We start from the raw sequence: 23145 nt of genomic DNA on the forward strand, positions 1-23145 counted from the left end.
AGCCCCCAGGGGCTGCAGAACACATCACAGGTTTCCACACTTTTATAAATTTGGTCCATTTGCATATTGGGGGTTAATCTTCCAATTACAGCTTCAGGTAATGAAGTCATTTACCCCAAATTTGCTCCCCCCAATTCACTTTTGTTTGCATTTTTCAAAGCCTGAGGCAGTGAGAGGTCCTTGATTGCCAGGCCTGGAGAGGAATTGCTGTGCCTGCCCAAAATGGGAAAGCTGTAGCTAGCATTATGTGTGGAGATTAGAGTTATACACCAAAGAATTGCAGGATTACAAATATAGAAAAACTATAAAATATAAAAATATAAATAAATATATATATATATAAACTATATAAAAATTATAAAAGCTAAAATCCTAAGGCATCATTCCCCCAGAGCTCTGCCCTGGTTCCTGCTGCAGGGGGGAGCAGGGAGGCTGTTCCACTTTATTTTCTGTGGCAATCCCTGAAAACATTCAGGCTTTGGAGGGGCCTGAAAGGTCCATCTTGTTCTTTAGACAGTTTTTCCTGGGTGTTTCCTGTCCCTCCCTGAGGCAGGAGTGCAGGTGGGTGTTGTTGGAGAGGCAGGGCCTGGCTGTTGCTCAGTGCAGCCTGACTCAGGCTCCATGCTGCAGGGCCAGGAGAAAGCAAAGAGAAAAAAACCTGCCTGAAGGATGGAAATGATCCTGGCTGGAAGGAGGGGAGGGGGATTTGTGTCTCAGGTGGAAGCTGCTGGCAATGAAATAGTGATGCAGACCATCCCACCAGGTTTCCCCAGAGGAGCTGACGCTGGTGCACAACCTGAGGAAGATGCTGAGGAATGACTGGGTGAGTTCCAGGCTCTGCCTCTCCCAGCAATGAAATCAAATCTGCCACGAGCCCAAAACTGAGTCCAGCAGTGCTGAGGGAGAGCAGAGGCACAGCAGCAGTGATTGTGACACCCCTGAGGAGATGAGGACAGCTGGGATCTGCAGCAACATTTCTGATCCCCTGCTGGAGGTGTCTGACAGCCCTGGGACAGTTTGGGTTAAGAGTTCTTTGAGCTAATGACAACTTCTGCTTGCTGAGCATTTTGCTGTAGCAGGTCAACTCCTCCTGCTGCTTTTTCAGTCCCCTGGATGCTCAGAGCTAGAACAAGCAGGCTGCAGGTTTGAGGGTGTGTAGGAAAGTCCATTTTAAAGTATTTCACTTGTTGGTACAGAAAACCCATTAAAAGTAAGAAAAGTTTTAATGCCAGCCCTGGGAACATGAGCTGTACATTTCTTTTCCATGGAGTAGCCAGGATTTAAAATAGTTAATCTTGCAGAATTTTTGAAGAATGCAGACCCCAGATTGGGACCTTAAAGCTCATCCAGTGCCAATCCCTGCCATGGGCAGGGACACCCAGCTGCTCTGGGCACCTGTGCCAGGGCCTGCCCACCCTGCCAGGGAACAATTCCTGATTCCCAAAATCCCATCCATCAGGGTAAAGCCATTCCCTGTGTCCTGTCCCTCCAGGCCTTGTCCCCAGTCCCTCTCCAGCTCTCCTGGAGCTCCTTTAGGGGCTCTGAGCTCTCCCAGCCTGGCTCCATCATGGAACCTCCTCTGGACTTGCTCCAGCAGCTCCATCCTGCAATAAAAACACCCCAGGGGTTGATCCTAAACTCAACAGGGGTTGAACCTAACTCCCTCTGTTTGCAGCTGACAGGATTTTTGTTTCTGATCTGCCTTCCAGAGTGGAGGTGCCATTGTGGCCACCCTCAGCCAGACTGGCTCGCTCTTCAAACCCAGCTCAGCCTACACTCCCCAGGAGTTGCTGGGAAAGGTGAGTCAAGGCCTCTTTTGGAGGTTTTTTCTCCTTTTCACATTGAGAAACAAACAAAAAAATTGGTTGGTGACCTGGTTCTGTTCAAGGGGACACTGCTCAGGCTCTCAGTGCCAGGGGAGCCAAAAGTGTCCTGGGGTGTGCCAGGTACAGGGGCAAGGCAGGAGTTGGGCATCACAATCTGTGAAAGGTTGGAGAATGTCCCAAGGAGGGTCTGGAGGGTGAGGAGCAGCTGAGGGCATGTCTGGAAAAGAGGAGCCTGAAAGGAGATCTGGGGGATCTGCAGCTCTGATTTCTGTGAGCAGGGCAGGAGCCAGGGGAGGGTTGGGTGGATGGAAAAGGCTCTCCCAGGGAATGGGCACAGCCCCAGGGCTGCAGGAGCACCTGGACCCCACTGCCAGGCACAGATGGGATCGCTGGGGTGTCTCAGGGCCAGCAGCTGGACTGGATGATCCCTGTGGGTCCCTTCCAACTCTGGATACTCCATGACTGAGCTCCCAAGGCCTCTGGGTCGTGTCCCCACCCAGCCCCGACCACTGACCCTGCCCGACCTCCCTTCCCAGGAGGGCTTCGATGCCTTGGACCCCTTTGTGCCCATCCCGGTGCCCAACTACAGCCCGAGGGAGTTCGAGAGCTGCTACGGCTACTACCTGGAGCGCAGGTGGCTGCAGCACGAGAAAGGTCAGTGCTGGGCGAGGGGGGAAAGCCGGGGCTCGGCCGGGGGCTGTTCCCTCCCTCCATCCCTCCCCCAGCCCCTCCAGCTCCGTTTTTCTCTGTTTTTCTCTGTTTCTCGCAGCGCGCACGGAGGACGGCAAGGCGGAGCTGCGGTTCCTCAGCGGCTCCAACCCGCGGCAGCTGGAGCGGCTGGCGGGACCCCTATAGCGCAATAAAGGCTCCGTTCCCCCCCCGGCCGCGTCCGTGTTCGTGTCCGTGTTCGTGTCCGTGTTCGTGTTCGTGTTCCCGTTCCCGTTCCCGCCCCCCTGGCGTCCCCGCCCGTCCGGGGCGGGCCCCGTGACGCGCTCCCGGTTCCTGCGGCGGGCCGGGGCCGGGGCCGCTGCTTTTACCGATGCCGGGGGAGGCGGTCACGCTGCAGCTCGGGCACTACTCGGGCTGCGTGGGCGCGCACTGGTGGGGGCTGCAGGTGCGGGGGGAGCTGCGGGACGGGAGGGACGGGGCTCGGCCGGGGCCCGGGGCTCGCTCCGATCGCTTCTCCCCCGCCCTTCCCCGCAGGCCGCCGCGCTGCGCAGCCCCGCCGAGCCCGCCGAGCTCTCCGCGGCCGCGCTGCTCCGCTTCCGCCGGGGCCCGGGCGGCACCGAGAGCCCCGAGCCGCGGCTGGTGGCGCTGGAGCTGAAAGGTAGCGCGGGATGGAGGCGGGGGGCGGGCGGGATGGGGCACCGGGCGGCCCCGCCGTCACCGGGCTGTGTTTGCAGGCGGCGTGGGCGCGCTCACAGCGGACGGGGCGGGCACGGAGCCGCCGGTGAGCTGGTGAGTGCGGGACGGTGCGGGGCCGCCGGTGAACCGGGGACTGCGGGATCGTTCGGGATGGGACGGGGCCGCCGGTGAACCGGGGAGTGCGGGACGGGACGGGGCCGCTGGTGAACCGGGGACTGCGGGACGGGACGGGGCCGCCGGTGAACCGGGGAGTGCGGGACGGTGCGGGATGGGACGGGGCCGCCGGTGAGCCGGGGAGTGCGGGATCGTTCGTGGCCGCCGGTGAACCGGGGAGTGCGGGATAGGACGGAGCCGCCGGTGAACCGGGGAGTGTGGGATAGGACGGGGCCGCCGGTGAACCGGGGAGTGCGGGATAGGACGGGGCCGCCGGTGAACCGGGGAGTGCGGGACGGGACGGGGCCGCCGGTGAACCGGGGAGTGCGGGATAGGATGGGGCCGCCGGTGAACCGGGGAGTGCAGAACGGGATGGAGCCGCCGGTGCACCGGGGAGTGCGGGACGGGACGGGGCCGCCGGTGAACCGGGGAGTGCGGGACGGGACGGGGCCGCCGGTGAACCGGGGAGTGCGGGATCGTTCGGGGCCGCCGGTGAACCGGGGAGTGCGGGACCGTGCGGGATATGACGGGGCTGCCGGTGAGTGCGGGACGGGCCGGGGTCCCGCAGCTGCCGCCGCTTTGTGTCGCAGGGACGGGGCTGTCGCCGATTATCGGGACCGGGACCGCGCGTCGCGGGACACCGGGAGCCGCAGGGTGAGCGCGGCCGCGGGTCCCGCAGCGCTGCCGGGGATGAGGATCCCGTCCCTCCCCGGGACGAGGCGAAGCGCCCCCGTAACCGCCGCGCCGGGATTGTTCCCGTAGGGAGACGCTGCCGGGGACGCGAGGGGGAATCCCGGTGCTGCGGGGCCAGGTCTGTGCCGGGGCCGGGGCGGGCTGGGTTCGTTCTCGGGGATCAGCTCCAGAAAGGCGGAATTAGAATTCCCTGGTTCTCGCTGTGGGAGAAGGAAAACTATGGGATAAGAGTGGTTGGCTTGTGAGGAAAACTATGGGATAAGAGTGGTTGGCTTGTGGGGAGCTGGGTCAGCAACAGATGGGCTAAAAAACTGGACGAGTTAAAAAACTGATTTTGCATTCACGGGGATGCTCAGAGAAAAAAGGGGATGTTCAAAGCTGAAAGGGGATGCTCAGAACATGTCAAAAACCAGATTTTACATTCATGGGGATGCTCAGAGCTGGAAGGGGATGCTCAGAACATGTCAAAAACCAGATTTTACATTAATGAGGATGCTCAGAGCTGGAAGGGGACGCTCAGAACATGTTAGAAAATTGATTTTACATTCATGGGGATGCTCAGAGCTGGAAGGACCTTTGCTCTCCCCTCTGCCTCCCTGCAGGTGCAGCTCCTGCAGACTCCCAGGATGCTCCCTCAGTGAGGCTCTGGTCTGATTACCTCAACGTGCCCCTGCACCCCAGGAGTCTCTACGTGATCCGGCAGTACCTGCACGATGGGTATGGCCAGGCCTTTGCTCCAGAACCCAAACCAGGAGCTGAGTTTTGCCTTCAAGGGTGAATAAAAGGGATAAAATGACCCCTCTATCCCTTAGGGACTGTGGTTGTCTCGAAGCCTTTGGGCAGGGTGAAAGTCTCCTGCAGGACCCTGCCTGTGTGGAGGAGCTGGAAGATCGGCTGCACTTCTTTGTGGAGGAGTGTGATTACCTCCAGGTGCTCACCTTGTCCAGGCTCCCTTTGCCTCCCAGACACTTTCTGCTGGAGGTGAGGCAGGGTCTGAGATGCTGCTGTTGTTTCCTGCAGGGGTTTCAGGTCCTTTGTGACCTCCACAATGGATTCTCTGGAGTTGGTGCCAAGGTGACAGAGCTGCTCCACGATGAATATTCACGGAAGGGGATCCTGACCTGGGGCCTGACTCCAGTCCTGAGTGCTGTGGGAGTGAGTAAACCACGGGGAGAGCCAAGAGCAGGTGCCCAGCCTGGCTTTGACAGGTTCTTGTTGGTTCCAATGGTTGGATTTCCCCCCCCAGGATCCTCAGAAGAGTTTTTACAGACTGATGAACACAGCCCTGGGCATTGCCCACCTCTCCTGTCACAGCTCTCTCTTCTGCCCCCTGTCACTCAGTGGCACTTTGGGAATCAAGCCAGAACCTCCTGTGACCTTTCCATACATCAAATACAATGTAAGTCCAGGCCTGGGATCCCCCACCATTGGCACTGAGCTCCTGCAGCTTTACCCCTCTCCAAGTGTTTCCTGCTTTGCTGGTTTTTCATGGTGCTGTTCTGCTCAGCAGAAACCTTTTCCTGCCAGCTTTTGAAAATATTACCCCATTTCCTTGGCCACTCTGCTTTCTGCTGGGTGCTGCCTGCAGTGCTGGCACTGAAGAGAAGTTTTACTGCATTGTTCTCCATGCTTGGAGTAACTGCAGCCCTGAGGAGCCACAGAGAGATGAGGAAAGCACCAAAGCATTTGTGGGCCAGCAGCTGGGCTGGAACCACAGTTACACACTGGCTGCTTAGCCCAGCCCTGAAATAACTGCAAACCACCTCTTTTAAAGGCACAGTTTACCATCTGCTTCAGTTAAACACACAAACTGTGAGCTGTCCTGCAATCCCTGCAGGATTAATTAAACACACAAACTCTGAGCTGTGCTGCATTTCCTGCAGGATTAATTAAACACACAATCTGTGAACTGCCCTGCAATCCCTGCAGGATTGAGTTGAACACACAAACTCTGAGCTGTCCTGCATTTCCTGCAGGATTAATTAAACACACAAACTGTGAGCTGTGCTGCAGTCCCTGCAGCATTAAATTAAACACACAAACTCTGAGCTGTGCTGCATTTCCTGCAGGATTAATTAAACACACAAACTGTGAGCTGTCCTGCATTTCCTGCAGGATTAATTAAACACACAAACTCTGAGCTGTCCTGCAATCCCTGCAGGATTGTTAAACACACAAACTCTGAGCTGTGCTGCATTTCCTGCAGGATTGTTAAACACACAAACTGAGCTGTCCTGCATTTCCTGCAGGATTAATTAAACACACAAACTGTGAGCTGTCCTGCATTCCCTGCAGGATTAAATTAAACACACAAACTGTGAGCTGTGCTGCAATCCCTGCAGGATTGAGTTGAACACACAAACTCTGAGCTGTCCTGCAATCCCTGCAGCATTAAATTAAACACAAAAACTCTGAGCTGTCCTGCATTCCCTGCAGGATTAAATAAACACACAAACTCTGAGCTGTCCTGCATTTCCTGCAGGATTAATTAAACACACAAACTGTGAGCTGCTCTGCATTCCCTGCAGGATTAAATAAACACACAAACTCTGAGCTGTGCTGCCATCTCTGTCTCCTCCCCAGGCATCCCTGAATTACCACACCAGCGCAATTCTGGCCGCAGCCCTCGACACCCTCACGGCTCCCTACAGGCTCTGCTCCTCCCGGGGCTCCATGCTGCACTTTGCCGACTCCCTCACCTTCTCAGGGAGGAAGGTGAGGATGAGGAGACCCTTCCAGCTGTTCTGCACACCCCCAGCCCTGCCAGGAGCTGTTCCAGACTCTGCTCTGTCACCCCAATCCAGGTTGTGGCCGCCTGGGCAGCTCTTCCCTTCCCTGCCTTGGCTGGCTCCTCGCTCCCTGATGCTTTAAGTGCCCACCAGGATGTGCCCTGGAAGCTTCTGTCCTCCTGGAAGGAGCAGAAGGTCAGCTCCTGCTTTGCTCAGGCTGCTGTGCTACGAGGAATTTGCCAGGAGAAAGCCACCAGGTAAATCAGAGCTGCACTTCCTGCAGGATTCCTCGCTCCCTCCACTGAGGACTCAGTGCTGCTGATTTTAGAGCAAAAAAGCTAAAAAGCAGCTGAGGCATTGATGGTTTCAGGCTGGAAAACCCTGGATTTCCTTTGCAGCAGCTGCCCAGGCCAGCCCAGGTGGCCCCTGCACAGCTGGGAGAGCCCTGAGGAGCTGCTCCAGCGCTACCTGCACAGCCAGAGCCCAGGAGCCTTCAGGTGGGTGCAGGTGGGGAGCCCCAGGGGGGCTGGGGTGGGACAGGGAGCTCTGGGTGACTTTGTTCATCTCCTCACAGCACAGCCCACGTGCTCCAGCAGCCCTGTCACACCCAGCCTCCCTTCCCCCAGTTCTTCTCTCCTCTGCTGACCAGACGAGGCTTCCTCCAGGACAGAGCTCAGGGCTCTTCCTCAGCAGGTAACAAACAAACACCCTTCAACTCTGCAGCAGGGAGAGCAGGGCCCAGCAGGGGGAAAAATTACCAATAACAACCCCAAATTATGAAGAACCAGGATTATGAATAATAAACCAACCCAGTGTGCAGAGCTGTCAGAGCTGAGTGCCTGTGGAGCAGCACAGGGTAAAGCTGAGGGTTTGGTGGCTGTTTAACCCCTGCTGTGCCTGTCTCATCCTCAGCAGGTAACAAACACCCTTCAACTCTGCAGCAGGGAGACCAGGGCCCAACAGAGGTAAAAATTAGCAATAACAACCCAAAATTATGAAGAGGCAGGATTATCAATAATAAACCAACCCAGTGTGCAGAGCTGTCAGAGCTGAGCTCCAGCCAAGTGCCTGTGGAGCAGCTCAGGACAAGGGGCAGATTTTGGGGCAGTTTAACCCCTGCTGTGCCTGTCTCATCCTCAGCAGGTAACAAACACCCCTTAAACTGCTACAGAGGTAAAAATTACCAGTAACAACCCAAAATTATGAAGAACCAGGATTATCAATAATAAACCAAACAAGTGTGCAGAGCTGTCAGAGCTGAGTGCTTGTGGAGCAGCTCGGGGCAAGGCTGAGAGATTTTGGGGCAGTTTAACCCCTGCTGTGCCTGTCTCATCCTCAGCAAACACCCCTTAAACTGCTACAGAGATATCAGGGCCCAACAGAGGTAAAAATTACCAATAACAACCCAAAATTATGAAGAACAGGATTATGAATAATAAACCAACTCAGAGCTGTGAGAGCTGAGCTCCAGCCAAGAGCCTGTGGAGCAGCTCAGGGCAAAGCTGAGAGATTTTGGGGGCTGTTTAACCCCTGCTGTGCCTGTCTCATCTTTAGCAGGTATCAAACACCCCTTCAACTGCTACAGAGGTAAAAATTATCAGTAACAACCCAAAATTATTAACAACAAACCAAAAGTATTAGGAACCAGGATTATCAATAATAAACCAACCCAGTGTGCAGAGCTGTCAGAGCTGAGCTCCAGCCAAGTGCCTGTGGAGCAGCTCGGGGCAAGGCTGGGAGGTTCTGGGGATGTTTAACCCCTGCTGTGCCTGTCTCATCCTCAGCAGGTAACAAACACCCCTTAAACTGCTACAGAGGTAAAAATTACCAATAACAACCCCAAAATAATGCAGAACCAGGATAATTGATAATAAACCAACCCAGTGTGCAGAGCTGTGGGAGCTGAGTGCCTGTGGAGCAGCTCAGGGCAAGGCTGGGAGGTTCTGGGGCAGTTTAACCCCTGCTGTGCCTGTCTCATCCTCAGCAAGTAACAAACACCCCTTAAACTCTGCAACAGAGAGATCAGATCCTAACAGAGGTAAAAATTACCAGTAACAACCCAAAATTATGAAGAACCAGGATTATGAATAATAAACCAACCCAGAGCTGTGGGAGCTGAGTGCCTGTGGAGCAGCTCAGGGCCAGGCTGGGAGGTTCTGGGGCAGTTTAACCCCTGCTGTGCCTGTCTCATCCTCAGCAAACACCCCTTTAACTGCTACAGAGATATCAGGGCCCAACAGAGGTAAAAATTACCAATAACAACCTAAAATTATGAAGAACAGGATTATGAATAATAAACCAACTCAGAGCTGTGAGAGCTGAGCTCCAGCCAAGAGCCTGTGGAGCAGCTCGGGGCAAAGCTGAGAGATTTTGGGGCTGTTTAACCCCTGCTGTGCCTGTCTCATCTTTAGCAGGTAACAAAGAACCCTTAAACTGCAACAGAGGTAAAAATTACCAGTAACAACCCAAAATTATGAAGAACCAGGATTATGAATAATAAACCAACCCAGAGCTGTGGGAGCTGAGTGCCTGTGGAGCAGCTCAGGGCCAGGCTGGGAGGTTCTGGGGCAGTTTAACCCCTGCTGTGCCTGTCTCATCTTTAGCAGGTATCAAACACCCCTTCAACTGCTACAGAGGTAAAAATTATCAGTAACAACCCAAAATTATTAACAACAAACCAAAAGTATTAGGAACCAGGATTATCAATAATAAACCAACCCAGTGTGCAGAGCTGTCAGAGCTGAGCTCCAGCCAAGTGCCTGTGGAGCAGCTCGGGGCAAGGCTGGGAGGTTCTGGGGATGTTTAACCCCTGCTGTGCCTGTCTCATCCTCAGCAGGTAACAAACACCCCTTAAACTGCTACAGAGGTAAAAATTACCAATAACAACCCCAAAATAATGCAGAACCAGGATAATTGATAATAAAGCAACCCAGTGTGCAGAGCTGTGGGAGCTGAGTGCCTGTGGAGCAGCTCAGGGCAAGGCTGGGAGGTTCTGGGGCAGTTTAACCCTTGCTGTGCCTGTCTCCCACAGGAGTTGAGAGCCTGCCTGTGCTGGCAGCCCTGCAGAGCTGCCCCGGGCTGCGCCGGCTGCTCGCGGGGCTGTGCCGGCGGCCGCGGCGCTGGGGCGGGGCAGGGCTGGAGCAGGACGAGGTGCAGGAGGCCCTGGAGGAGCTCAGGAGCCTGGCCCAGTGCTATGAGACGGGATCTGGAGCTGATGGGTCTGAGGATGAAGCAGATTCAGACTAATCCTGAATAAAGGGAAGGGTTTTGGAGATGGCCCAGCTGTTCCTTCTTCTCATTTTACCAAAAAAAATTCCAACTTTTGGGTGAAGTTCTCCAGCTGCCCAAGCTGTGTTACAAAGGAGGAAAGCTGCTTTTTTGAGGGATGGTTTTTTTATATATTTTGGTTGGGTTTTTTTTTTTTTCAGCTGTGCAAATTGGATTTGCTCTGCCTGTTGAAATAAACCCAGACAATAAATAGAAAATTCAGACTGTAACTATCTCACATACAATCAGCACAAGGGGAGAACTTAGAAAAAGTCATGTTGCACATGAAAACTGACATCTCAGGGTACAATATTTACAGGTCCTGGTCAGAGGCTGCTGGGCCCAGCCTTCACCCCAAGGCCAGGTCAGTGTCCACAAGTTCTGTTCTTCCACTGCTCAAACTCCCCAGGGGAGTTCTAAACTATTTCCTCATTTTACTTCCTGCCTTTGGTTTGGAACAGGCTGGAAATGGAACAAAAAAATAAAAAAATGAAGGTGCTGTCTCAAGTACCTGTGCAAAACATTTTTCCACAGCACCTGTCTAGCAGCAAACTGAGAAAAAAAACCAAAAAAACCCCAAAACCCTCTTCTGGTGCAGTCAGATCATGTCAGTCATCAGGTTCTTCCTCAGAAAGCAGAAGATCTTTGTCTGACAGCTGGTCTGTGTTGCTGGTGCTGGTGGCATCCTCCTCATCCTCAGAGCTGCCGTCACAGGACGTGTGGAACAGCCTCATCAGCTCCCTGAACCTGTGGGACACCTGGGAAAGGGAAATGCAGGGTGACAAGGGACCTGGCAGCTGCCATGGAACTGGAATTCCATCCCACCCAGCTCAGGGTGTTCTGGAACACCAAAAAAAATTTAAAAAATCAACACCACGGGGGAATTCCATCCAGGATTGAAGAGAAATGCGAGAGCACTGGGTTTTGTTTTCTCTGGAGGAACAGTTACATCCTCCAGGTCACATCTGGCAGCTGGGGAGGATTTTTGTTTCAGAGACAAAAGCAGATCCTTGGCACAGCAGGAGGAGGCTCTGAAACATCTCCAGTGCCAAATGTGCAGCTCAGATCTCAGTGGGAACCCTGATCAAACCCAAAAAGCCACTCAGGACCTTGAGCACCGCTGGAACAGAGCAGAGTTTGGGTTTGATTTCTTTGATTTGCATCTGAGATGATTTTTTCATCCAGTTGGGGTTTGGGAGACTGAGAGGACAGCACCCCCAGCCCCTCTCCCACAGCCCCTCACCTCGCTGGCTGTCTTGTTGCCCAGTTTCTGGGAGATGGCCTGGAAGGTGTCCAGGTGGGCTCCCTTCTCCTGGCAGGTGGTGAGGATGACCCTGTCAGCCTCCCTGCAGGACAAAACCCCTCTGAAAGCAGCCCTGGACCAGCAAGGGACTCAAACACACCAGCCCTGTTCCCAGCTCAATTCCCAGCTCAATCCCAGTTCAGCAATCCCAGTTCAGCAATCCCAGCCCTGTTCCCAGCCCAGCAATCCCAGTTCGATCCCAGTTCAATTCCCAGCTCAATTCCAGTTCAGTTCCCAGCTCAGCAATCCCAGCTCACCCATCTGAGCTCAGCTCCCAGCTCAATCCCAGTTGAATTCCAGTTCAGTTCCCAGTTCAATTCCCAGCTCAGCAATTCCAGCTCAGCCATCCCAGTTCAATCCCAGTTCAATTCCAGTTCAGTTCCCAGTTCAATTCCCAGCTCAGCAATTCCAGCTCAGCCATCCCAGTTCAATTCCAGTTCAGTTCCTAGTTCAATTCCCAGCTCAGCAATTCCAGCTCAGCCATCCCAGTTCAATCCCAGTTCAATCCCCAGTTCAATCCCCAGTTCAGTTCCCAGTTCAGTTCCCAGCTCAGCAATTCCAGCTCAATTTCCAGCTCAGCAATTCCAGTTCAGTTCCCAGTTCAATTCCCACTTCAGCAATCCCAGCTCAATTCCCAGTTCAGTTCCCAGTTCAGTTCCCAGCTCAATTCCCAGTTCAGCAATCCCAGCTCAATTCCCAGTTCAGTTCCCAGCTCAGTTCCCAGTTCAGCAATCCCAGTTCAATTCCCAGCCCAGCAATCCCAGTTCAATTCCCAGCCCAGCAATCCCAGTTCAATTCTCAGCCCAGCAATCCCAGCTCAATTCCCAGTTCAGTTCCCAGCTCAGTTCCCACTTCAGCAATCCCAGTTCAATTCCCAGCTCAGCAATCCCACTTCAGCAATCCCAGTTCAATTCCCAGCCCAGCAATCCCAGTACCATTCCCAGCTCAATTCCCAGTTCAGCAATCCCAGTACAATTCCCAGCTCAATCCCTGCCCAAGGCTCCTCCTCCACCCCCAGCCCCAGGCCCCTTCTCCCTGAGCCTGCTTTTCAGTTCTTTGAAGGAGGTTTTAAGAGAGGTTTTAAGAGGTTTTAAGGTTTTTTAAGAAACCTTTTGAGAAGGTTTTACGTTTTCCCCCAGCCTGCAGCGCTGCAGGAGCAGCTCCTGGGGCCGGGCTGAGCCATGTCCAAAGGGAAGGGACACAAACCAAAAAGGAATGACCCAGCAGGAGCCGGGCAGGGCGCAGGGAGGAGCGGGGCAGCCGTACCTGGTCCAGAGCACGACCTTCTCTCCGGTGGAGCTGACCTTGCTGTTCTTGGCACACACGGTGGCCTCGGTGCCCCGGGGCTGCTCCGGGGGCGGCGGCTGCTGCTGCTGCTGCTGCTGCTGCTGCTGCTGCGCCCCGGGGCTGCTGCCGCTCGCACCGGCCCCGGGCCCGGCCGCGGGAGCGTCCCCGGGGCGGGCTCTGTGCTGTCTGTCCGTCCTGCAGCTCTGTCTGTCCGTCCTGCAGCTCTCGGTGCTGCTGCAGCTCCAGCCCTGCTCTGCCCCAGCCGCCCCTGCCCGGCCCCGAGGAGCGGCACCCAAGTTCCCCTGCTCGGCCGGGAGCCCCCGGGCCGGGAGGGGTCCTGGGGACGCTCTGGGTGCGGCGGGGAGCGGGGGGACCCTGCCCGGCCCCTCGGGGACCCTGCCCGGCCCCTCGGGGTCCCTGCCCAGCCCCTGCAGCCCCTCGGGGTCCCTGCCCAGCCCCTCAGGGTCCCTGCCCGGCCCCTCGGGGTCCCGGGGCTGTGCCCATCCCGGGCCGGGGGCAGCACAGTGCCCGTCCTCGGCGGCGGTCACGCCCGCACTGGAACATTCTGGAAGGTGGGCATCGGCAGGGGCAGGCTGGTGACCGGGTGGGTTGGAGGCCGCCCTCCCCTCCAGCTGGGATCCTGCTGAGAAACCAAACAGGGTCAGAGCGGCGGCAAGGAGGCTTCACTCCCTGACTTGTAAAGGTGTTGTTATTTACAGAGCCTGATGCTGCACATGAGAGCAGTAATAATATAATATAATATAATATAATATAATATAATATAATATAATATAATATAATATAATATAATATAATATAATATAATATAATATAATATAATATAATATAATATAATATAATATAATATAATATAATATAATATAATATAATATAATATAATATTTATAACAATAAATATGAATATTATCATTAATATTATCATATAGAATATAATATATAATATACTATATTATATATTATATTCATAATATAATATACATAATATATATAATGATATGATAGTATAATAGTAAATAAAATAATGATAATAAATAGAAATATTTAATTAATATTATAAAATATAAAAATATATAATATATAAAATATAATATAAATTATAATAAATAAATAAAATAATGATAATAAATAGAAATATAATCAATATTATCATAAATATAGAATATAATCTATAAATATACTATATATACTATATTATATATATTATATTCTATTAATAATATACATAATATATATAATGATATGATAGTATAATATATTAATAAATAAAACAAAGATAATAATAAAAATAAAGAAATATTTTAATTATTAATATAATATAATATAATATAATATAATATAATATAATATAATATAATATAATAACTATACCATAATATATATTATATATATGATATATTCTCTTGTATTAATAATATAATATACAGTGATATGATATGATATATATGATATATGATATGATATGATAGATATGATATAAATGGAAGTGCCTGAGCCTCCCGTGCTCTGTGTGGAGCGGCTCCCCCAGCTGTCTGTCTGTCTGTCTGTCTGTCTGTCTGCAGAGGCGTTGCACACACCTGGGGACAGCGGCTCCCCGCTCCCGGGGCCGGGCTCTGCTCCGCCCGGCGCCTCCTCCGCCTCCTCCCGCGGCTCCTTCCCCTCGGCGCGGGGGCTCGGCTGGCCCGGGGCCAGGCTGGCCGGCGGCTCCGGGGCCTCTCTGCCCTTGTAGAACCGGCTGTCACACACCTGCAACGCGCCCACGGCACCGTCACACCTGCCCTGCCCTGCCCGTGCCACCCCCGGCTCCGCTGCCTCGGGGCTCCCTTGGGCATCGGCTTTGCTTCTGAGTCATTCATTCATTCATTCATTCATTCATTCATTCATTCATTCATTCATTCATTCATTCATTCATTCACTCATTCATTCATTCCCCTCCTCAACTTTGGATGGATCCCCTTCCTCACCCCAGGATCTGTGGGGCTCCAGGACCCCCAGGAGGATCACCAGGACTCCCCCCATCTCACCCCTGGATGGATCCCCCCCCTTTCCCCAGGATCGGGGGTCCCAGCCCCCCCAGACCCTCCCCCCTGGATGGATCCCCCCCCCTTTCCCCAGGATTTGGGGGGTCCCAGCCCCCCCAGCCCCTCCCCTCCCCCAGGATCGGGGGTCCCAGCCCCCCCAGCCCTCCCCCTTTCCCCAGCATTGGGGGTCCCAGCCCCCCCAGCCCTCCCCCTCCCCCAGGATTGGGGGTCCCAGCCCCCCAGCCCCCACCTTGCCCCCGCAGTGGCTGCAGCTCCTCCTCTTGCTCTTCTTCACCTTGGGGTCGCTGCTGCCCTCGTGGCAGGGGCAGGGACAGGAGCATTCCCGCGGCCCCTCCGCCCACTCCGCCTCCTGCCGGTGCACAGACGGACACACGGACGGATGGACAGACAGACAGACAGATGGACGGACGGACAGACAGACACACAGACAGACACACAGACAGACACACGGACGGATGGACAGACAGGCAGGCAGACAGATAGACACACGGACAGATGGACACACAGACGGACACACAGACACATGGACAGATGGACAGACGGACGGACAGGCAGGCAGGCAGACACACAGACGGACACACAGACACACAGAGAGACACACAGACAGACACACAGGCAGGCAGACGGACACACAGACGGACAGACACACACAGACAGACACACACATGGACAGACACACACACATGGACAGACACACACACACACAGATGGACAGACACACAGACAGACACACACATGGACAGACACACACACATGGACAGACACACACACACACAGATGGACAGACACACAGACGGACGGACACGGACAGACACACACACATGGACAGACACACACACACACAGATGGACAGACACACAGACGGACGGACACGGACAGACACACACACATGGACAGACACACACACACACAGATGGACAGACACACAGACGGACGGACACGGACAGACACACACACATGGACAGACACACACACACAGATGGACAGACACACAGACGGACGGACACGGACAGACAGACACACAGACAGACAGACACACGGACAGACACACAGACACAGACAGATAGATAGATGGACGGACGAACAGACAGGCAGGCAGACAGACACACAGACACAGAGACAGAAACACAGACACACAGAGACAGACACAGAGACAGAAACACAGACAGATGGATGGACGGATGGACAGACAGGAAGACAGACACACGGACAGACACACGGACAGACACACGGACAGATGGATGGACGGATGGACAGGCAGACAGACACACGGACAGACACACACGGACAGACACACACGGACAGACACACACGGACAGACACACAGACACACAGACAGACATGGGGCTGAAGCGCTGCTGCCAAGCAAAGCCCAGCAGAAGCGTCCCCGCCCCCTCCCTCCATCCAGGCCGGTGGCACATCCTCAGTGACACCATTCAAACCAACTTCATCCAAATTAATCCCAATTAATCCAAATTAATCCCAATTTAATCTAAATTAATCCAAATTTAATCTGCTCACAGATGAGAAATACCAGGAAATTACCCCAAACTCAATCTAATCCAAATTTAATCCCAATCTAATCCCAAATCTAATCCCAATTTAATCCCAATTTAATCCCAGTTTAACCCCAGTTTCAGCTGCTCTCAGCTGGGAGCCCCCAGGCAGATGCCCCAAACTCAATTTAATCCCAATTTAATCCCAATTTAATCCCAGTTTAATCCCAATTTAATCCCAGTTTAACCCCAGTTTCACCTGCTCTCAGCTGGGAGCCCCCAGGGAGATGCCCCAAACCCAATTTAATCCCAATTTAACCCCAGTTTAACCCCAGTTTAACCCCAATTTAACCCCAGTTTAAACCCAGTTTAAGCCCAGTTTAAGCCCAGTTTAAGCCCAGTTCCACCTGCTCTCAGCTGGGAGCCCCCAGGCCGATCCCCAGCCCCAATTTAACCCCAGTTTAACCCCAATTTAACCCCAGTTTATCCCAGTTTAAGCCCAGTTCCAGCTGCTCTCAGCTGGCAGCCCCCAGGCCGATCCCCAGCCCCACCTTGTCGTGCTGCTGCCCTCCCATCTCCTTCCTCCTCTTGCTCCTGGCTGCTCCGTGGATTTTGGGAGGTTCCTCCTCCTCCTCCACATCTGGCAGAGACACCTCCTCGAAGCCATCAAACTGCAACACACCAAACACACAACAGCTGCTCTCAGCTCACCCAAATTTGGGCTTTTTTTACCCCCAGAAAACAAAAATTATTTTGCTGTTCAAAAATCTGAAGCTACACCAGCATCTCTCCCACCCCCTCTGCTCCCAGAACTGCCCCCTCTCGTTGAGTTCTTCCAGCTCAAATGTGATTTTTCTCTCTGTTTTTATCATTTTTGGGGTTTGGGGGAGGTTGCAGCACCTCATATTCCTTCTCCTCGGTCCAGTTGATCTCCTCAAAGTCTCCCATGCGGCTGGCAGAGGGTCTGAGGTGGTCAAAGAACACCGAGAACTCGTCCTGCAGGTGGTCATGGCCCTTCAGCAGCTGCCACATCTGGGTCTTCAGCTGGGAGGAAACATCCAGAACAATCAGGCCAGCTCATCCCCGAGGGCTCTGCGGGCTCTCAGGGCAGGGGGAGCAGCAGGGATGCTCCAGGAGGAGGGGAAGGGGAACAAATCCCTGGGTGGGCTGAGAGCATCCCCCCCAGCTGCCAAATCAGCCTGGGAATTAAATCAAATCAGGCTGGGAATTAAATCAAATCAGCCTGGAAATTAAATCAAATTAGCCTGGAAATAATCCAGGCAGGCTCTGCAGATGACACAAAGCCTCAGCTGCAGGGTGGAGGTGGAAAGAGCAATCACAGAGTGTGTTTTCTCCCCAATTCCCCCTGAATCCAAGGCCAGGTTGGGCTTTAAGATGGGCTTTAAGCTCCTTCCAAATAATTTTGTGATCCATCCATCCATCCATCCATCCATCCATGAATCTGAGCTGGAGGCAGACTCTGCAGATGACACAAAGCCTCAGCTGCAAGGTGGAGGTGGAGAGAGCAAACACAGAGTGTGTTTTCTCTCCAATTCCCCCTGAATCTAAGGCCAGGCCAGGTTGGGCTTTAAGATGGGCTCTAAGCTCCTTCCCAACCCAAATAATTTTGTGAGCAATCAATCCATCCATCCATCCATCCATCCATCCATCCATCCATCCATCCATCCATCCATCCATCCATCCATCCATGAATTTGAGCTGTAGTCCCAGGCAGGCTCTGCAGATGAAACAAAGCCTCAGCTGCAAGGTGGAGGTGGAGAGGGGAATCAAACTGTGTTTTCTCTCAGTTCCCCCTGAATCCACGGCCAAGTTGGGCTTTAAGATGGGCTTTAAGGTCCTTCCCAACCCAATTCCTTTTGTGATTGATCAATCAATCAATCCATCCATGAATTTGAGCTGCAGGCCCAGGCAGACTCTGCTCAACTGCAAGGTGACAGAGGCAAGGTGGAGCTGGAAAGAGGAATCACAGACTCTGTGTTTTCTCTCCAGTTCCCCCTGAATCCAAGGCCAGGTTGGACTTTAAAATGGGCTTTAAGCTCCTTCCTAACCCAAATCATTTTGTGATCAATCAATCAATCAATCAATCCATGAATTTGAGCTGCAGGCCCTGGCAGACTCTGCTCAACTGCAAGGTGACAGAGGCAAGGTGAAGGTGGAAAGAGCAATCACAGACTCTGTGTTTTCTCTCCAATTCCCCCTGAATCCAAGGCCAGGTTGGACTTTAAGATGGGCTTTAAGCTCCTTCCTAACCCAAATAATTTTGTGATCAATCAATCAATCAATCAATCAATCCATCCAAGAATTTGAGCTGCAGACCCAGGCAGGCTCTGCAGTGACACAAAGCCTCAGCTGCAAAGTGGAGGTGGGAAGAGCAATCACAGAGTGTGTTTTCTCTCCAATTCCCCCAGAATCCAAGGCCAGGCCAGGTTGGGGTTTAAGATGGGCTCTAAGCTCCTTCCCAACCCAAAGAATTTTGTGATCAATCAATCAATCAATCAATCAATCAATCAATCCATCCATCAATTTGAGCTGCAGGCCCAGGCAGGCTCTGCTCAACTGCAAGGTGACAGAGGCAAGGTGGAGCTGGAAAGAGCAATCACAGACTCTGTGTTTTCTCTCCAATTCCCCCTGAATCCAAGGCCAGGTTGGGCTTTAAGCTCCTTCCCAACCCAAATCATTTTGTAATCAATCAATCAATCAATCAATCAATCAATCCATCCAAGAATTTGAGCTGCAGGCCCAGGCAGGCTCTGCAGTGACACAAACCCTCAGCTGCAAGGTGCAGGTGGAGAAAGGAATCAGACTGTTTTCTCTCCAATTCCCCCTGAATCCAAGGCCAGGTTGGGCTTTAAGGTCCTTCCCAACCCAATTCCTTTTGTGATCGATCAATCAATCAATCAATCAATCAATCAATCCATCCATGAATTTGAGCTGTAAGCCCAGGCAGACTCTGCTCAACTGCAAGGTGACAGAGGCAAGGTTGAGGTGGAGAGAGCAATCACAGTGTGTTTTCCCTCCAATTCTCCCTGAATCCAAGGCCAGGTTGGGCTTTAAGCTCCTTCCTAACCCAAATCATTTTGTAATCAATCAATCAATCAATCAATCAATCAATCAATCCATCCAAGAATTTGAGCTGCAGTCCCAGGCAGGCTCTGCAGTGACACAAAAGCCTCAGCTGTGAGGTGAAGGTGGAAAGAGCAATCACAGACTCTGTGTTTTCTCTCAGTTCCCCCTGAATCCAAGGCCAGGTTGGGCTTTAAGCTCCTTCCCAACCCAAATCATTTTGTAATCAATCCATCCATCCATCCATCCATCCATCCATCCATCCATCCATCCATCCATCCATCCATCCATCCATCCATCCATCCATTTCAGCTGTAGGCCCAGGCAGGCTCTGCAGTGACACAAAGCCTCAGCTGCAGGGTGAAGGTGGAGAGAGCAAACACAGAGTGTGTTTTCTCTCAGTTCCCCCAGAATCCAAGGCCAGGTTGGATGGGGAGAATTCCCTGGTGGGAATGTCCCTAGCCATGGCAGGGGGTGGAACGAGATGGGCTCTGAGTTCCTTCCCAACACAAATAATTTTGTGATCAATCAATCAATCCATCCATCCATCCATGAATTTGAGCTGCAGGCCCAGGCAGGCTCTGCTCAACTGCAAGGTGACAGAGGCAAGGTGGAGCTGGAAAAAGCAATCACAGACTCTGTGTTTTCTCTCAATTTCCCCTGAATCCAAGGCCAGGTTGGGCTCTGAGCTCCTTCCCGACCCAAATAATTTTGTGATCAATCCATCCATCCATCCATCCATCCATCCATCCATCCATCCATCCATCCATCCATCCATCCATCCATCCATCCATCCATCCATCCATCCATCCATGAATTTGAGCTGCAGGCCCAGGCAGACTCTGCTCAACTGCAAGGTGACAGAGGCAAGGTGGAGCTGGAAAGAGCAAACACAAGAGTGTTTTTTCTCTCCAGTTCTCCCTGAATCCAAGGCCAGGCTGGGGTTTAAGATGGGCTCTAAGCTCCTTCCTAACCCAAATAATTTTGTGATCAATCAATCAATCAATCAATCAATCCATCCATGAATTTGAGCTGCCGGCCCAGGCAGGCTCTGCAGTGACACAAAGCCAGAACTGAAAGGTGGAGCTGGAAAGAGGAATCAGACTGTGTTTTCTCTCCAGTTCTCCCTGAATCCAAGGCCAGGTTGGGCTTTAAAATGGGCTCTAAGCTCCTTCCTAACCCAAATAATTTTGGGATCAATCCATCCATCCATCCATCCATCCATGAATTTGAGCTGCAGGCCCAGGCAGGCTCTGCTCAGCTGCAAGGTGACAGAGGCAAGGTGGAGCTGGAGAGAGCAATCACAGACTGTGTTTTCTATCAGTTCCCCCTGAATCCAAGGCTGGATGGGAATTGGAGAATTCCCTGATAGGAAATGTTCCTGGCCATGGCAGGGGGTGCAATGAGATGGGCTCTGAGCTCCTTCCCAACCCAAATCATTTTGTGATCCATCCATCCATCCATCCATCCATCCATCCATCCATCCATCCATCCATCCATCCATCCATCCATCCAAGCTGTAGGCAGGCTCTGCAGTGACACAAAGCCTCAGCTGTGAGGTGAAGGTGGAAAGAGCAATCACAGACTCTGTGTTTTCTCTCAGTTCCCCCTGAATCCAAGGCCAGGCCAGGTTGGGGTTTAAGATGGGCTCTAAGCTACTTCCCAATCCAAAGAATTTTGGGATCCATCCATCCATCCATCCATCCATCCATCCATCCATCCATCCATCCATCCATGAATTTGAGCTGCAAGCCCAGGCAGGCTCTGCTCAACTGCAAGGTGACAGAGGCAAGGTGGAGCTGGAAAGAGCAATCACAGACTCTGTGTTTTCTCTCCAATTCCCCCTGAATCCAAGGCCAGGTTGGGCTTTAAGATGGGCTTTAAGGTCCTTCCCAACCCAATTCCTTTTGTGATCGATCAATCAATCAATCAATCCATCCAAGAATTTGAGCTGCAGGCCCAGGCAGGCTCTGCAGTGACACAAACCCTCAGCTGCAAGGTGGAGGTGGAGAAAGGAATCAGACTGTGTTTTCTCTCCAATTCCCCCTGAATCCACGGCCAAGTTGGGCTTTAAGATGGGCTTTAAGCTCCTTCCTAACCCAAATCATTTTGTGATTGATCAATCAATCAATCAATCCATCCATGAATTTGAGCTGTAGTCCCAGGCAGGCTCTGCAGATGAAACAAAGCCTCAGCTGCAAGGTGGAGGTGGAGAGGGGAATCAAACTGTGTTTTCTATCAGTTCCCCCTGAATCCAAGGCCAGATTGGGCTTTAAGCTCCTTCCTGACCCAATTCCTTTTGTGATCAATCAATCAATCAATCAATCAATCCATCCATGAATTTGAGCTGCAGGCCCAGGCAGACTCTGCTGAACTGCAAGGTGACAGAGGCAAGGTGAAGGTGGAAAGAGGAATCAGAGTGTGCTTTCTCTCCAATTCCCCCTGAATCCAAGGCCAGGTTGGGCTTTAAGCTCCTTCCCAACCCAAATCATTTTGTAATCAATCAATCAATCAATCAATCAATCAATCAATCCATCCAAGAATTTGAGCTGCAGGCCCAGGCACGCTCTGCAGTGACACAAACCCTCAGCTGCAAGGTGCAGGTGGAGAAAGGAATCAGACTGTTTTCTCTCCAATTCCCCCTGAATCCAAGGCCAGGGTGGGCTTTAAGATGGGCTTTAAGGTCCTTCCCAACCCAATTCCTTTTGTGATCAATCAATCAATCAATCAATCAATGAATCCATCCATGGATTTGATGCCCAAAGGGAGCAGAATGTGCTCCCTGCTCACCTCTGCAATCTCCTGGGGCACACAGTCTGCACAGCTCTGCAGGACCTTGATGATCTTTTGGTGGTGGGCAGGATTTTCAGCAAAGCAGATCTCCAGCTGCCTGAGGAACTTCCTGCTTTTCTCAAAGGCTTGCTGCTCCTCAAACTGCCCAAAAGAAATCAAAAAAGATTCACCCTCATGTTCAAGCACATATTCCCAAGCATCTGGAATTGACTTAAACAAATAAAATTCCTCTCCTGGGAATTGTTTTTGTGTTGATGCCCCTCACAAAAGTGGGAAGGGGCAGAGGAAGGGAAACAGCACTTTGTAAAATCAGCCATGCAGCCCTGCTTGCTCAGGGTGTTTATCCACCTTTGTTGGTCAGACAGACCAAAAATTGTGCAAAAAGATTTTCCTTCTGGTGGTTTAAACCTTTCAGGTGCTTCACAGCCTCTCACTGTGGCTTTGAAGCACATAATTCAGGGAAATTCAGGAGGAATGGAAGAGGTGAGAGTGGAAGGCAGATCTGGAGGCACTGATCCTCCCCAGCCACACTGAGCAGGAGATTCACAAAGAATCAATAAAAGATTCACAAAGAATCAATAAAAGATTCACCAAGAATTAATAAAAGACAAGAAAATCAAATCTTTGAAGAGCCACCAGCTCTTTGCCTGGTAGAGGTAAAAAAAACATTAAAAAATCTCCATTTTTCACTCCCACACCATTAAAACCTGACCTCCACCTACCAGCCCACACTCCAGGGCTTGCTCTGGGAGAAGAAAGGCAGCAAAGTCGGTGAGCAGCTGTGGCCAGTCGTGCAGCAGCTTCTGCAGGGTGCAGTACAGATCCACGGCCGTCCGTCTGTCCGCGCCCAGCTCGAACTCGTAGATGACGCGCAGGAAATCCTCGTATTTCCCCGGGATGTGCTGCAGGGTCTCACGGACCTGGGGGCACAGCAGGGCTTGGTGACACCCAGGAGGAGAAATCAACTCCTCACTGAGTGGGGTTGGTGTTGGGAGGGGTCTCAAAAATCAAAATCTCACTGTGGGAACCCCCCAGCTCTGACCTGGAGCCAGGCTCTCACCCCCTCCCTCCCTCCCTCCCTCCCTCCCT

The 23145-nt window shown here is 52.3% G+C and overlaps 3 protein-coding genes across 9 annotated transcripts in view; 2 read left to right on the top strand and 1 right to left on the bottom strand.

The window, feature by feature from the left end:
* Nucleotides 1–2710, top strand: part of DAP3 (death associated protein 3) — a 28674-nt gene extending 25964 nt beyond the window's left edge. For all 3 annotated transcript variants that reach the window (XM_084222991.1, XM_084222993.1, XM_084222992.1), the window contains exons 11-14: nucleotides 764–823; nucleotides 1710–1799; nucleotides 2363–2480; nucleotides 2596–2710. In XM_084222991.1, coding sequence (XP_084079117.1) covers nucleotides 764–823; nucleotides 1710–1799; nucleotides 2363–2480; nucleotides 2596–2681 — 354 coding nt within the window. In that variant the 3' untranslated portion in view covers nucleotides 2682–2710. The remainder of the gene's footprint in view (nucleotides 1–763; nucleotides 824–1709; nucleotides 1800–2362; nucleotides 2481–2595) is intronic.
* An 89-nt stretch (nucleotides 2711–2799) lies between these two features.
* MSTO1 (misato mitochondrial distribution and morphology regulator 1) lies at nucleotides 2800–10035 on the top strand. 3 transcript variants are annotated; one of them, XM_084223378.1, is made up of 14 exons: nucleotides 2800–2940; nucleotides 3030–3153; nucleotides 3230–3284; nucleotides 3935–3998; nucleotides 4107–4155; nucleotides 4640–4754; nucleotides 4850–4967; nucleotides 5058–5192; nucleotides 5284–5436; nucleotides 6621–6752; nucleotides 6842–7023; nucleotides 7165–7263; nucleotides 7341–7459; nucleotides 9798–10035. In XM_084223378.1, exons 1-14 carry the CDS (start codon nucleotides 2866–2868, stop codon nucleotides 10010–10012), a joined length of 1635 nt encoding a protein of 544 aa, XP_084079504.1. In that variant the 5' UTR covers nucleotides 2800–2865; the 3' UTR covers nucleotides 10013–10035. The 3 variants fall into 3 exon arrangements, with proteins under 3 accessions (XP_084079504.1, XP_084079502.1, XP_084079503.1); XM_084223376.1 differs by lacking the exon at nucleotides 4107–4155 and having other exon boundaries at nucleotides 3030–3284; XM_084223377.1 differs by lacking the exon at nucleotides 4107–4155 and having other exon boundaries at nucleotides 3030–3284; nucleotides 7168–7263.
* A 599-nt stretch (nucleotides 10036–10634) lies between these two features.
* The window catches only part of LOC311164081 (GON-4-like protein), a gene marked incomplete at its 5' end in the record, with an annotated part of 53272 nt that continues 40761 nt past the window's right edge, over nucleotides 10635–23145 (bottom strand). For 2 of the 3 annotated variants that reach the window (XM_084223375.1, XM_084223373.1), the window contains 9 exons: nucleotides 10635–10791; nucleotides 11277–11379; nucleotides 12603–13266; nucleotides 14219–14387; nucleotides 14913–15032; nucleotides 16731–16850; nucleotides 17080–17223; nucleotides 22054–22197; nucleotides 22779–22976. In XM_084223375.1, the coding sequence (XP_084079501.1) occupies nucleotides 10642–10791; nucleotides 11277–11379; nucleotides 12603–13266; nucleotides 14219–14387; nucleotides 14913–15032; nucleotides 16731–16850; nucleotides 17080–17223; nucleotides 22054–22197; nucleotides 22779–22976 (1812 nt within the window). In that variant the 3' untranslated portion in view covers nucleotides 10635–10641. The remainder of the gene's footprint in view (nucleotides 10792–11276; nucleotides 11380–12602; nucleotides 13267–14218; nucleotides 14388–14912; nucleotides 15033–16730; nucleotides 16851–17079; nucleotides 17224–22053; nucleotides 22198–22778; nucleotides 22977–23145) is intronic. The other variant, XM_084223374.1, reaches the window with a different exon arrangement.

The sequence above is a fragment of the Fringilla coelebs genome (assembly GCF_963513975.1).
Source record: "Fringilla coelebs genome assembly, chromosome: 29".
In the NCBI taxonomy this organism is placed as follows: Eukaryota; Metazoa; Chordata; class Aves; order Passeriformes; family Fringillidae; genus Fringilla; species Fringilla coelebs.